Source organism: Dendrobates tinctorius, unplaced genomic scaffold (assembly GCF_039654945.1).
Source record: "Dendrobates tinctorius isolate UK_male_01 unplaced genomic scaffold, ASM3965494v1 ptg000056l, whole genome shotgun sequence".
NCBI classification, from domain to species: domain Eukaryota; kingdom Metazoa; phylum Chordata; class Amphibia; order Anura; family Dendrobatidae; genus Dendrobates; species Dendrobates tinctorius.
This window is the reverse complement of record NW_027361724.1, coordinates 5599403-5614735: the sequence shown is the minus strand read 5'-3', so window position 1 is coordinate 5614735 and position 15333 is coordinate 5599403. Positions and strand designations below refer to the sequence as shown.

Below are 15333 nucleotides of genomic sequence, written 5' to 3'. Positions count from 1 at the left end.
CGAAAAAATGCAGAAGGGGCGACATGTTTTCTCATTCCTGGTTTTGACTTCCGTAAATACTGATCTAAAACACTGCCCTAATACTGACTGTGTGCTAAGAAACTGTATTTGATCTTTTCTTTATTACATTGTTAATCTGGAAAACACTGAATGTACAAAACAGATGCATGGATGGCAGATGGATCTGTTTTTTGTGGATGAAAAACACATTTTCTTCATATGCTGCATTACACACATGCATAAATAGTGATTAATATTTATATTAAAAAAAACAAGACAAACTCGCTATTTTTTTTTTAACTTTTTTATTCATTGCATATACCAACAGCATGGACACAATAAAAAAAACCCAGTTGAATATGCACTGGAATGCGAGATAAAAGGATTTAAAAAAAGGATCTTAAAACCTTTTCGGTCCGTGAACAAAACGCACAAATGTTTCCTAAACCAGTACTTATAAGCTGTCTCCTGTCACGTTTCAGTCAGTCAAGGTGAGGGTCATGTCATAATTTAGTCTCTGTTCTGTAGAAAGAGCACAATACAATTATAAAACAGTTATCTGCATAAAAGTCATTCACAATCATCAACCAACGACATAACATCATCTGCGGGGCGACGAGATAGAGGAGGCGACTAAAGTTCTGTGATATTCATTCTTACTACTTTAGAACTTATTTAGCCAAATAATGTAAAATATGCCCATTAAAGGGGTTGTCCAGTCCAGCCTTAGGCTTTAAGTCTGCAGTTGTTCTACGTGACTGCAGACTTGGAATTCTTGCAGTACGCAGTGTGAGTGCTGTCAAGATTCTCCGGTGACGGCATCCAGAGCGTGACAGCAAGTATATGACTTCCATACATACAGTCACATGCCGACTAGACTTGCATCGCTTCGCTCAATGTAAGTATTGGGCAAGGCCAGACACGTCTAGTCAGAATGTGGCCGGAAGTCTGCAAATATCATGCTTGAAGTTACATGACTGCCTGCTCCCGGAGAATCCTCACAGTGCCCGAGCTGTGAGTATTCACAAGTCTGCAGTCACTCTAAGGCCATCCAACCACTTTAAAAAAGGACTGTGTTGTGCCCTTTTCTGCCTGGAATTGTATGACCTCATTGATAACTTGTCACCAAAGAGAACAAAAGAGGAACATGATCGCAATTTGTCGGGAGAGCCTAGTTTATTTTAAGGGAGTATATTGTCAGAAAATTCTTTCAATCAGGTTTTTTTGTATTTAAAAAAAAAATAAAAAAAAAAAAAATCACAATCTGTATTAAAAGAAAAAAATAAAATGAGAACACTTGCAATTTTCACAATGGCAATGGGATTTTAGACTTACACTTCCTTTTCTTTACAGATAACGGGATCAAAATAGATGTCACAGCTCACCCTCCCTTCACAATAACCTTTGCAAACGCACATTAGATGCTTCAATAAAAACGATAGGCTCTGAGTCAAATTACTGTTAATGTTGATGTGCAATTTCTTAAAAAAAAAAAATTTTTTTTAAAAAGTCTAAAAAATCATCAGTGTCCAGTGTGAAAATTGCATAAATTCTAAGCAACGTATGTATGCTGCCACATTTATTTTTATGACTCTTGCATGGTCCAGATTTTCAGAAATCAGGGGATCGATCAATGAAACTATCAGCCAAATTAGAGAAGTGTGCATTTAATATTTTTGTTGCAGGGCTTGCAAAGTACATTAAAAGGCTAAACATGGTTAATAAGTACAACTCGTAATTCTATAAACTCATAACATTCAGTATGAAATCGCATGTTCACAGTCCCAATATCATTCTAAAGTTACTTATAAAAAAAAAAAAAAATATATCACTGACACCTTATCAATTCTTACAGAACGGTCACATTGGCATAAACATGGACGTTCTGATCCTCATCCGTCCAATGACTAAATGGAAGGAAGCAGCCAGTTGTGCAATATCCGCCCCAGAGACACATAGCGACTTCTGCTGTCTGTAGGTTACCCTGCACCGAGCACCCACACAGCTCCCATTGCTTAATGGCTGTGTAATGTCAGAACACCACGGCTAGGAATGGGTGGAAAATGGGCTAATCGCAGCACAGCTAAAGTGCTTTTCTAGGGAAACTGTTTTATACAAAGAGAAAAAAGTTGTCATATACATTTTATGCAACAGACCATGAATGTATCCGGGTGAAATCGGTATGTCTTCTTTAAAAGGGGCATTCCCATCACAAAGATCCTATCAGAATATGTGGTAGGCATACTAATAAGATTAGCAAATATCTCCAATCAGAAATGTAGTATAGTTCTACTGATTAAATATATCTGTAACTCTTGCCCCATATGCAGGGCATTGCAGTAGCTTAGGTATCCATGGTTACAAGCACTCAGTTACCGTTAGTGGTCATATTCATGGATACCTAAGCTACTGCAATGCCCTGCACATGGGGTAAGAGATACAGAGAATGAGAAGAACTATACATACTATCTTTCTAATTGGAGGTATTTGTTACTACTACATATTGGGATAGGATCTTGGGCGATGGGAATACCCCTTTAAGGAAGGGTTGGGGGGAGGGTAAAACCCATCTCCTCTCTACTTAGTAAATACTTATATTCCATGTGAAGTAACAATTCTGCGCATTCTTTCTTAGTCTCTAGATTGTGCTGGTCCTCTTATTTATCCAAGAAATGTATGGATAAACTGACAACTAGGTGTGACCACTGGGGGAGAGTGTCCTGACACTGTCCAATAAACACAGCTTGAGTCAGACACATCCCTTTATGAGAGGAATGGCAAAAGTAGGAGTAACAGAAGACCGCCACAACGCAGAGCTGGGAGAGACCACCCAGAAGTGTTCTCTTATGGGGGAATACAAGAATGGAATTAAACAGGCGGGTCAGGAGTGTCGACAGGTCTGCTTCAACACTAACGTGACCCATAGCTATGAGATCGGTTCCTACTACATTCAGCTGTCCTCAATGTAGGCAACAGGTGCCCAGTGATCAGCCCCATTCTTTGGCCCAGAGTGGATGGCACCCAGCTTTCCAGAGACCCTGAATGTCACAGAAATGTGCCGTTTTTTTTCAACCCTACTACCCCTCCTCCTACAGTCCTGGATATTTCCACGGTTAATTGACCTTTTGCATTATAATTTTAGGAAGATTACAATCAGCATAACCATTAAAGGTCTTGTCCAGGATTTATATACTGATAACCTATCATTTGTATAAGTCGTCAATATCAGATCGGTAGGAGGTCCAACACTGATTAGCAGTTTGAAGCTTGGGGTGACATCTGCTGGACATAGCGTGCAGTGCCGTGGCCAATCTCAGCGCAGCGCCATACAGTGCCGTGGCCCATCTCCGGGACTGCAGCTCACATCCTACAGAAGTGATCGGTCACCAATGTACAAGGCCTGGGCAACCCCTTTCTTTGTTTTCTTGGGGCCCTGATAGGCAGAGAAAGAGAGAGCTAGGGAAATAAAAACAGTTCATCAAATTAAGTGACGGATCGTTAGGATCCTAATTATGTGACGCAGAAGGTGGTGGCTGCAGTTTAGATCCAGGAAGCTCTGAGAATGTTTCCCTTTAAGCCAAAGGAAGGTCAATCTCTTAGTACAATGGCATTCGGTGCTGTGCTATTAATCGGATCACGTTATTTATATGCAGAGAATGATGGAATGCGTCTTGATGGCTCGTCCCCACAGTGTGAATCACTGAAGCCTGGCAGACTGATCTGCACTGCCGTCAGGGCGAGCACCATCCGACTAGCCGCGGCGATGCTAGTGCCAGCCAATAAGCAATCCTCCCGCTGCCCCCTGTGTATCTGGAGGAGCTGCCAGAAGAAAGCGCCATTGATGTACACTATACGAGTACACACATCACGTACTCTACGGGGGATGTGCACAAGCTGAGCTAGGGAAATAACTAGATTAAGACGCAAGAATGCAATGTTACCACTCGTAAGAGGGGGTACAGGGAGATCTTGCCTCTCGCTAACGTCTGCCTAGCAAAAAAAAAACAAAAAACAAATAGCAAATCCATTGATCACCTGGCACCATGACCAGTACTGATAATGAACACTACTACTCACTATGGAGCCAGCATGGCTGATCTATACAGGCTCCAAAATGACACAATGTGTGCCCTCCTCAAACAAGACTGCAGGACTATAGCTCAAGTGCAGAGCAGTCAGGCTAATCATTAACTCCACCCCCACTAAATGATTGGCAGCTCGGTCACACTGCACAGTGTACACAGGGAACTGCCAGTCAGCCGTGTGGTTATACACAGAAGACTTAGCTCTGCTACATCTACAGTACACAAAAACAGGGATTCTCTGAAAACTGCTCCCCACAAAAAAAAAAAAAAAAAAAAAAAAAAAAAGGGGAGCACAGGTCAAAAATGTGCACCTCAATTTCTAATCCGAACTGGGCAGCAGTCCCCATTCTCAGGATACCGGGTGATCCCAATGGTACAGGTCAGAGTGATTAGAAAGTTTTTTGGGAGGAGGGGAATCATCTTTTAAAACTGCCGGAAATGTGAAACCAAAAAGAATAAAGTTGCAATCAGAGTGGCATCTGCCAACCATAGCCTTATGTTATACCTTTTACTTTAGACCGTTGTATGGAAATGTATGGAATTTCACATTTGGCTGCACATCAGAAAGAAAAAAAAAAAAGAAAAAAAAAAAAGAAGTATAGCAACGTACATCAGCCCTATGGACGCCATATGTTATGGCGTCTACGTTTGCTGTATGCTTCAGAAAAGATCTCAGCATGGACAGACACTGCAGAAAAGAGGCCAGCTCTTCTTTACAATTGTAGTGGATTTTTGTGCTACAGCCACCCTGAGTTTGTGCACACGTTGAGTATTTTCAGCAGATTTTTCTGCAGCAAAAGCCAGCGTTGGCAGGAATAAAAAATGCTTAAGGCTATGTGCACACGTAGCGTTTTAAAACGCTTACTAAAAACCGGACTCCTTCCCAGAAATCGCACGTTTTTTTCCGCGCGATTTCACAGCGATTTTACCGCGATTATGATCGCGATTTTGCCGCGATTTTCGCGTGCGATATTCAAGCACTTTCCAAGCGATTTGAAGCATCGCTTGGAAAGTGATTGACAGGTTGGTCACACTCGTCAAACAGTGTTTGACAAGTGTGACCAGGTTTTTACTATTGAGGCCGCCTATGCGGCATCAATAGTAAAAGATAGGATGTTAAAATGCTAAAAATAAAAAAATCGGGGTATATTTACCTTCCGGCGTCCCGCCCTGCCATCCCGGGCCTCAGCGTTCCCAGTAATGCCTTGCGAGACCTGTGATGACGTAGTCTCGCGTTGCTATAGCGATCTCGCGAGACCGGTAGAGTCACGCGAGACTACGTAATCACAGGACCTTGCCGCAAGGCATTACTGGGAACGCTTAGGCCGGGAATGCATCGCGGGACGCCGGAAGGTAAATATACCCCGATTTTTTATTCTTTTTTTTTTACAGGGGGATGGTACCCAGGGCCTGGAGGACAGTCTCCTCTCCTCCACACCGTGGGTACCAACCGCACATGAGACGCTTAACTTCCCGCATGGTGGGCATAGCCACATGCGGGGAGTAAGCGATTCTCATGCATTCCTATGGGTGCGGAATTGCGGCAGTTCTTTGCGATTCCGCACAAAGAATGAGCATGCTGCGATTTTTTCCGCGATGCGATTCCGCCGCGGAAAAAAGCGCAGCATTAGCACAGCATGTGCGGAATGCCATAGGAATGCATGGGGGGCGTTCTGTACACGATTTTTAAGCGTTTTCGCGCCGAAAATCGCGGCAAAAACGCTTAAAAATCGCTACGTGTGCACACAGCCTAAAGGGAATCTGTCACCAATATTTAGTGATATCATGTAAAGATATCACTAAATTGTGCGTCCCATAAGGATTCTATTCGGGCTTTTGACTCCCCCCGACCCCGCACCTTTGAGGCATAAATACATTTTTTAGCTTGTTGGTGATGCATGCAAATCGACGCGGTCCGGTCCGATGGGTGTGGCTTAGTGGTCTTCTCCCTCCCCACCTCCTCGGTTTGCTTCACGTAATCTTCGCCTGTGGATACCACAGATGCCGTTGGTTTCCACGCTTGCGCAATGTAAAGGCCCCCGGCGCCTGCGCAGTATGCTTTGCCCAACTGTGGGCGAAGCATAAAATCGCTACTGCGCAAGCGCCAGTGTTTTCTAGTGCGGTCTATGCCCCGGAAGTGTGTCCTGCATATGAAGATTTCCGGGGCATAGACCGCGCTGGAAAATACTGGCGTTTGCGCAGTAGCGATTTTATGCTTCGCCCACAGTTGGGCAAAGCATACTGCGCAGGCGCCGGGGCCTTTACATTGCGCAAGCGCGAAAACCAACGGCGTCTGTGGAATTCACAGACGAACATTACGTGAAGCAAGCTGAGGAGGTGGGGGGGGGGGGGAACCACTAAGCCACGCCCATCGGACCGGACAGCGGCGATTTGCATGCAACACCAACAAGCTAAAAAAGGTATTTATGCCTCAAAGGTGCGGGGTCGGGGGCAGTCAAAAGCCTGAATAGAATCCTTATGGGATGCACAAATTAGTGATATCTTTACATGATATCACTTAATATGGGTGACAGATTCCCTTTAATGGGAACCTGTCAACGAACAAAACGCTATTAACCAGCAGATATGGGGTTAATCAGCAGGTTATTATAGCGTTCCTAACCTGCCCTTAGCTCAAAACTGCAGGGAGAAAATAAACTTTAGTCCCTTCTGCAGCTTTCCGGTTTCAGTCATGGGATGGCGCCGGTTAAGTCACCGCTCTGAGTTTATAGAGCCGCGTCTGTAACCACGCCCCTAGCACCGACTGACAGCAGCTCATCATTAGATCTGGACGTCAGTCAGTGCCGGCAAGGGGTAGTGGGGATACAGCTGCTGCTCTCTATATACTGAGCGGTGACTGAACCAGTGACGATGCCACCCCTGTGGCTGAAACCGGAAAGTTGCTGGGAGGAATAAAGTTCATTTTCCCCCCTGCGGCGTTCTGCTAAGTGCAGGATTCAAGCAGATTAGGCCTCTTTCACACTTCCGTTTTTTACAATCAGTCACAATCCGCCAGGTTTTTAAAAAAAACGGATCCTCAATTTTTTTTTGAGGATCCGTTTTTTTCCCATTGACTTGCATTAATGGCGGATTGTGACGGATTGCTGTCCGTTGCATCCGTTTTTTGTGAGGATCCGCCAAAAGTTGCTGTCCGTCACCATCCTCAAAAATTTCAAAACGGAGCTTGTAACGTTTTTTTCTCTGGCGGATCCTGCAAACACTGATTTAACACGAATTTCTTTCTGGGTGCCGGACAAAAAAAAAAATTCTCTCTCTCTCTCTCTCGCCAGCGATTCCTTTAAATTTCTTCTTTTTCAGGATCCGTCTGAAAACGGATCCTGTGCCATCCGTTCACATCAGTTTACAACGGATCCGCTTGTCCGCCTTTTTGGCGGATTATAACTGATGCAAAAAACTGAAGTGTGAAAGAGGCCTAAGTAACGCTATTAACCTGTCTATTAACCCCATATCTGCAGGGTACTAGCGTTTTCTGGTGACAGGTTCCCTTTAAAATACGTGAGTTCTCCCCCCCATTCATTTAAATGGAGAGAAACACTGCAAAAACCTTATGGTTCAAATCTGCAAGGAAAAAATACGCAGTGTGTGGCGATGTCAGAAATCTCAATCTCTTTGCCCGTGCTGTAAAATACTGCATTTTGTTGAGTGGGAAAAAACGAGGCAAAGACGCAGCATGAACAAGCTGTTGAGTGAATGTCTATTACCGATCGATACATAGCTGACCCTATCCAATGTTTTTTGTTTTTTTTTTTACATCTACAGAGCCCAGCCCTTCTCTCTACATTTTGGAAATGGATTTAAAATAGTGTTTTAAATATTCTGAAATTAAGCGGGATCAATAAAGCATAATATCCGTGTAATATTAGAGGGTTAAGCACACTAGTAATATTATACTATGCCAGCTCTGCAAATTACTGCGATCCCAAGTGACGATGACCTCGTACTGTATCCAACAGTGAAAACAGGTTCTGTTTCCAAACACAGAGCCATCATATCGCTACAGATCGTGGCGCTACAGATCATATTTCTACGGATCATGTCGCTATAAATCATATCACTTCAGATCGTGCCGCCATAGATCCTGCCACTACAGATCATGTCACTTTAAATCAATAGTGCCGCTACAGATCATATCACTACTGATCGTGCCGCTACAGATCATATCACTACTGATCGTGCCGCTACAGATCATATCACTACTGATGGTGCCGCTACAGATCATATCACTACTGATGGTGCCGCTACAGATCATATCACTACTGATGGTGCCGCTACAGATCATATCACTACTGATGGTGCCGCTACAGATCATATCACTACTGATGGTGCCGCTACAGATCATATCACTACTGATGGTGCCGCTACAGATCATATCACTACTCATCGTGCCGCTACAGATCATATCACTACTCATCGTGCCGCTACAGATCATATCACTACTGATCGTGCCGCTACAGATCATATCACTACTGATCGTGCCGCTACAGATCATATCACTACTGATCGTGCCGCTACAGATCATATCACTACTGATCGTGCCGCTACAGATCATATCACTACTGATGGTGCCGCTACAGATCATATCACTACTGATGGTGCCGCTACAGATCATATCACTACTGATGGTGCCGCTACAGATCATATCACTACTGATGGTGCCGCTACAGATCATATCACTACTGATGGTGCCGCTACAGATCATATCACTACTCATCGTGCCGCTACAGATCATATCACTACTCATCGTGCCGCTACAGATCATATCACTACTCATCGTGCCGCTACAGATCATATCACTACTGATCGTGCCGCTACAGATCATATCACTACTGATCGTGCCGCTACAGATCATATCACTACTGATCGTGCCGCTACAGATCATATCACTACTGATCGTGCCGCTACAGATCATATCACTACTGATCGTGCCGCTACAGATATCACCACAGATCGTTTGGCTACAGAAGAAGCTAACATTCAGCATGGGGTATTCCAGAAAGTAGCAACCTGTAACATCTGACACTGATGAACGCGGGCGGGGGCCTCCCACATGGTTATTCTACTAATTAGGATACAATGGGGATAATCAGGACGTGACCGAACACTTTCATCATGTAATCAAACGCTTCCCGACAAATTGCTGGCTGGTAATTGCTAAGTGCCCAGGAGAAAATGACAGCAACGTAAAATAAATCTGCCAAGCTGGAAGCAGGAGAACTAAATGCGGAGTGAATGCCAGGGCGACTCGGGAGCTTCAGGCTCTAACAACAAGATACCTACAATCAATTGGAATTTTTTACCTTCAAATAAGACTGAAGTAAAGAGGATTTTCCCTCCCACAATCACTGTATTACTCCATCACGGGCTCATTCTGTACTTTGCACATTATATTCAGCATTTAATGCCAATTTTACAGGTTTCTACAATCATATATGGAGCTTTCCGTTCCTTTTTTATACACCGCTGCTCTCAGGAGGGAACTATGGTCATTTCCATATAGAAGAGATTCCTATGGTGCTCTTAGAGTACAGTAAAGTGTATACAGCACCGCTGCGGACAAGTGTCATTCCCATAAAAGAAATGGTAATGCCCATTACTTCCCTTCTACTGATTTAATATGTCTCATTAGTTGGAAAGCCCCATAATTAGGTCCCATTTAAAGGTAATTTGTCAGCAAGTTTATGCTACCCCATGTGAGACTAGCACGTTGTAGGGGCAGAAACCCTGATTCCAGTGATGTATCCCTTATTGGGCTGCTTGCTGCAGTCTTGATAAAATCTCCATTTTATCTGCCTCAGATCTACCAGTTCTCTGAATACAGAGCTCTGTATAGCCCCACCCACACCACTGATTGGCTGATTTCTTTGTACACTTTGCATAGGCAAAAAGCTGCCAATCGGTGTTGGGGGCGGGGTTATTAGAGCTCATGAATATGCAGGACTACATGGCAGCAGGTTTACTAGTCCTGTAGTATTAATCTCCTGCTGATAAAACAGTGATTTTATAAAAACTACAGCAAGCAGCCCAGTAAGTGACATCCCTGGAATCACAATATGCTGCTCTGATGAAGTGTCAAGAATCTCGTGTGACAGATCCTTTAAGACATGAGGCAAATAGAAGATGCGTTTCCTCTGACCTTTTTTTTACCTACTATTTACATTACGGTTTCATTCAGAAGATCGAATTTGTTGTCCACGTGCAAAACTCATGTCAAAAACAAATGAAGTACCGTAGTTGGTGTAATTTATATGAAATTTTTTATGCAATGGGGTGGAGGGAAAAAAAAAAAAAAAAGACTTGCCCACTAAATTATCGGCGAGTTAAGAAAATAAATTAAAAAGTGCGATACATACTCCAGCAGTATGGCAGATGACTTTTTATGGATCCATTGCCATGATGACCACGTTAACCAGTATTCAACCTTTCATTACTTTTTTTTTTAGATTGTAGATGTATAAAACGGATGCCAAGGGTGAAAAAAGAATTAAGTTTTTTTTTCTCTAAGAAACACCACACAGTTTTTGATCCTCTCATCTGAACCCAGCCAAACTGAGACCCCCCCAAGAGGCACTCTTTTTTTTTTTTGGGGGGGGGGTGGGGGGGGGGGGGGGAGGATGGACGTCAAGCAATCAGGACGATTATGCCATATCCAACTGATAAGTGTTACTGATGTAAAACCTTTAGAAAAATCTAAAATTCTATTAAAATGTTTTGCATCTCTGCATACAAATGTGTCCTACCTGCCATTACTGACAGCATGGAGGTATGATACATGGCAGCATCTCTATAGTCACGGTCTTTGCTTCTTCTGTTCCTCAGTGCACAACAAATGTATTCTAGTGGTCATCTGACAATCGCCTCGCTTACCACAATATACTTTATTTTTTTACGTACCCCTAGCCAGTGTTCCTCAACTCCAGTCCTCAAGAGCCACCAACAGGTCATGTTTTCAGGATTTCAATAGTATTGCCCAGGTGATGGAATTATTGCCTGGGCAGGTACTGCAATTACCACCTGGGTCATACTAAGGAAATCCTGAAAACATGAACCGTTGGTGGCTCTTGAGGACTGGAGTTGGGGAACCCTGCCCTAGACTTTATAAAATGAACCTTTCCTGGGAATCAGTGACTATGGGGCGACAGATAAGACTGCAGAACGGACATCTGGTACTTACCCGAAATTTAGAGACTCAGTATGTTCTTTGTCTCTTGTTGGACTCATCTTTTGGAGAATCGGCTTGCATCACCTTCAGCTTTACGCCGTTCACCATTTTGCCATGCAGAGCGGCTATGGCATCATTTGCGCTGTACACCTCCGAGTATCGAGCGTACCCAACGTTCTTTCCCGGCACAATGTAAACTTCTATCAGATTCCCAAAACGACTAAAAAAAAATAAAAGAAAAAGGTTAAATATTTCAGTAGTAGCAGCACAGAGAACATCCAATGTCAGAATTTACATCATGTCTGACCTCATGTGTCCTGAAAGCACATCATACCTGTACCGCCCTATTGAAACCACAGATATTAAACTGCAAGAATTCAGAAATCCAATTCTGGTAGAGAAGCACAAAAGCCACCAATGAGCAAGCAGACATGGTGTGTAACGAGGGAATGCTGAAGTAATCAGGCTCCATGCATCTTCTTGCCCTACCACTTGCACCAGTGACCCCATTCCATCACATCTCCTCCAGTTCCTTTCCCCTGCTGTCACCACTCACCTAACAAAAATATTCAACCTCTCACTCTCTTCTGGTATCTTTCCTACCTCATTTAAGCATGCCATCACACAGCCATTACTTAAACCATCCCTTGACCAAAACTGTGCCGCTAACTATAGACCTGTCTCTAATCTTCCCTTCATCTCTAAACTCCTGGTCCACACCCGTCTTATCCGCCATCTCTCAGACAACTCTCTCCTCGACCCTCTACAATCCGGTTTCCGCTCTCTACGCGCTACTGAAACTGCCCTGACTAAAGTCTTTAATGATCTACTAACAGCTAAATCTAATGGTCATTACTCCATGCTAATTCTCTTGGATCTCTCTGCAGCATTCGACACTGTGGATCATCAGCTCCTCCTCACTATGCTCCAGTCCATCGGCATCAAAGACACCGTTCTCTCTTGGTTCTCCTCCTATCTCTGACCGCTCCTTTACTGTATCTTTTGCTGGCTCCTCCTCCTCTCACCTTCCCCTTACTGTTGGGGTTCCTCAAGGATCAGTTCTAGGCCCCCTCCTCTTCTCCTTGTACACTGCCTCTATTGGTCAAGCAATCAGTAGATTTGGGTTCCAGTACCATCTCTATGCTGATGACACTCAATTATACACTTCTCCTGATATCACGCCAGCCTTTTTAGAAAACACCAGTGATTGTCTTACCGCTGTCTCTAACATCATGTCCTCACTACATCTGAAACTGAACCTGTCAAAAACTGAACTCCTTGTGTTTCCTCCCTCTACTAATGCATCTATACCCGACATTGCCATGTCTGTGTGTGGTTCCACCATTACTCCCCAGCAACATGCCCGCTGTCTTGGTGTCATACTTGATTCCGAGCTTTCATTCACCCCCCACACCCGATCACTGGCTCGCTCTTGTTATCTGAACCTCAAAAACACTTCTAGAATTCGACCCTTTCTTACTTTCGACTCTGCAAACTGTTTCTCTTATACATTCTCGTCTGGTCTACTGTAACTTTCTACTAATGGTCTCCTTCTTACCAAACACTCCCCTCTCCAATCCGTCCTGAATGCTGCAGCTACGATCATATTCCTCACCAATTGTTATACCAATGCCTCTACCTTGTGCCAGTCCTTACACTGGCTACCCATCCACTCCAGAATTCAGTATAAATTTATTACCCTCACCCACAAAGCTCTCCATGGCTCAGCACCACCCTACATCTCCTCCCTCGTCTCAGTCTACCACCCTACCCGCGCCCTCCGTTCTGCTAATGACCTGAGGTTAACATCCTCTTTAATCAGAACCTCCCACTCCCGTCTCCAAGACTTTTCACGTGCCACGCCAATTCTTTGGAATGCACTACCCAGGTTAATACGATTAATCCCCAATCCCCACAGTTTTAAGCGTGATTTAAAAACGCATTTGTTCAGACTGGCCTATCGCCTCAACACACTAACCTAAATATTCCTGTGTGGCTCATTTCAAAATTTACCATAACCAGGTTCCTCGCATCATATTCTCACCTGCTTTTTGCATTTAATAGCCCTCTGTGTCTGTACTGTTACATATTTAGACTGTTAACTGGTTCATGCAGCAACAGGAACACCCGATTATTACACTAGGGCTGGTCCAAAGAATTAAAACAATAAAAGCAATTGTTACCACCCACCTTTCGTGTCTCCCCTTTTTCCTTATAGATTGTGAGCTTGCGAGCAGGGCCCTCATTCCTATTGGTATCTGTTTTGATCTATGTGTTTATTGCTATGCTGTGCTGTAATGTCTTTTGTCTGTAAAAGTCCCCTCTATAATGTAAAGTGCTGCGGAATATGTTGGCGCTATAAAAATAAAATTATTATGCTATAATTCATGCCCAAGTGTCAGTAAGGGGTGCTACTGTAATCGGCGAGCCCTACCAGAAAACGTCGTCCATCACGTCCAGGCTCAGGGGATGAGGGTTGAACACAATGAACAGTCTCTCCTTGCACTGTGCATCGACGTGCGCCTTCTTTTTGTATGCGGGAAGGGTAGCGTCTGTCTGAAGCTGGGAGGCAACAGGGGAAGCATATGGTCGATCATAGGCCTGCAGACAAAAAAGATTCACCGTGAAAACCCTACTGAATACTGCAAACAACAAGCAACCATGTCAGACGAGGAGGGGGGGGAAGGAAACGGAAAGTGTGCTCCACACAATTTAACCCTGCCCCTGGACTAGTTAGGATTATACTCCACTGATACAGCCAAAATTACACAAAGTGATACACACTTAGAGAGACAGAAGGGTAAAAAGAGGGATTTCCTCATGGTAATATTATATTATGTGATGCAAGTCCCATAATTGAAGGCTCTAGTAACAATAGGTTAGAGATTTTTTCTTTTAAATACATATGGGTCGAATTTTGGGTCCAGGATTGAGGAGTGACCAGAAGAGCTCTGAGTGGGAATGGTCGCTCCCATTCACTCCAGTCAAGGTCTTTTATTTGCTCAGGTGTGTCTGAGCTCTAATGGCGAATAGACCATGCCTGAAGCTGTGTGTATGTGTGATACATCATATAGCTATCTACACACCTCACTTTTTTATTGTATCTTTTCATGGGACAAAACTGAACATCTGACAGTGATACAATGTAAAGTAGTCAAGTGTACAGCTTGTATAACAGTGTAAATTTGGTGTCCTCTAAATAACTCAACACAGCCATTAATGTCTAAACCACGGGCAACAAAAGTGAGTACACCCCTAAGTGAAAACGGCTAAATTGTGCCCACAGTGTCAATATTTTGTGTGGCCACCATTATTTTCCAGCACTGCCAGAACTCTTGGCCATGGCGTTCACTAGAGCTTCACCGTTGGCCGCTGGAATCATCTTTCACTCCTCAGTGACTACATCACTGCAGTGTTCCAACGTGATAAAGACCCCAAATTCCTCCAAGACCATCACAGTCTTTCGAAAAGAAACTGAGGGTAAAGGTGCAGAACTGGACTAGCATGTCTCCAGACGGAAGATGGAGAAGAACAAGGTCTCTAACATCCATCAGCTCAGTGATGTTGTGATATACTGTATATATTAGTGCGTATGTGTCCGTTATATATTAAACCCTTAGAGACCAGGCCAAATTTTTCAAATCCGACTTGTCACACTGTATTATTATTTATTTATATAGCGCCATTAATTCCATGGTGCTGTACATGAGAAGGGGGTTACATACAAAGTTACATGTATGACTATGACTGGAAGTTTTCAGCATATCCCAGAGATTGTTTTTTCGTGACATATTATATGTTCATGCTGAATGGACTAGCACAGCTGACTACACCACCTCCAGAGAGCAGAAATGCTTGGCTGAGCATTCACGTGTTTGATATTCTGCAAGGCCGCCTTTATGATATAGGGGTTTCACAATGATAGGATTGCATTTCTGATGTGTCTGCAGCGGGTCCCGGGGAGTTGGTAACAGACCTATGACAAGCAGGGTGTCACGTCCAGCCTGGTGAAGCACGGCTTAGTTTTCTGTAAAGCGCACAGACCTCACCAAATAGAATAATCCCCTT

The 15333-nt window shown here is 43.7% G+C and overlaps 1 protein-coding gene across 1 annotated transcript in view; it reads right to left on the bottom strand.

Moving 5' to 3' along the window:
- Window positions 1–277: 277 nt before the first annotated feature.
- The window catches only part of RBM45 (RNA binding motif protein 45), a 34419-nt gene continuing 19363 nt past the window's right edge, over window positions 278–15333 (bottom strand). The window contains exons 8-10 of the mRNA XM_073577448.1: window positions 13700–13866; window positions 11278–11485; window positions 278–522 (exon numbers count right to left, since the gene is read on the bottom strand). Coding sequence (XP_073433549.1) covers window positions 11293–11485; window positions 13700–13866 — 360 coding nt within the window. The 3' untranslated portion in view covers window positions 278–522; window positions 11278–11292. The remainder of the gene's footprint in view (window positions 523–11277; window positions 11486–13699; window positions 13867–15333) is intronic.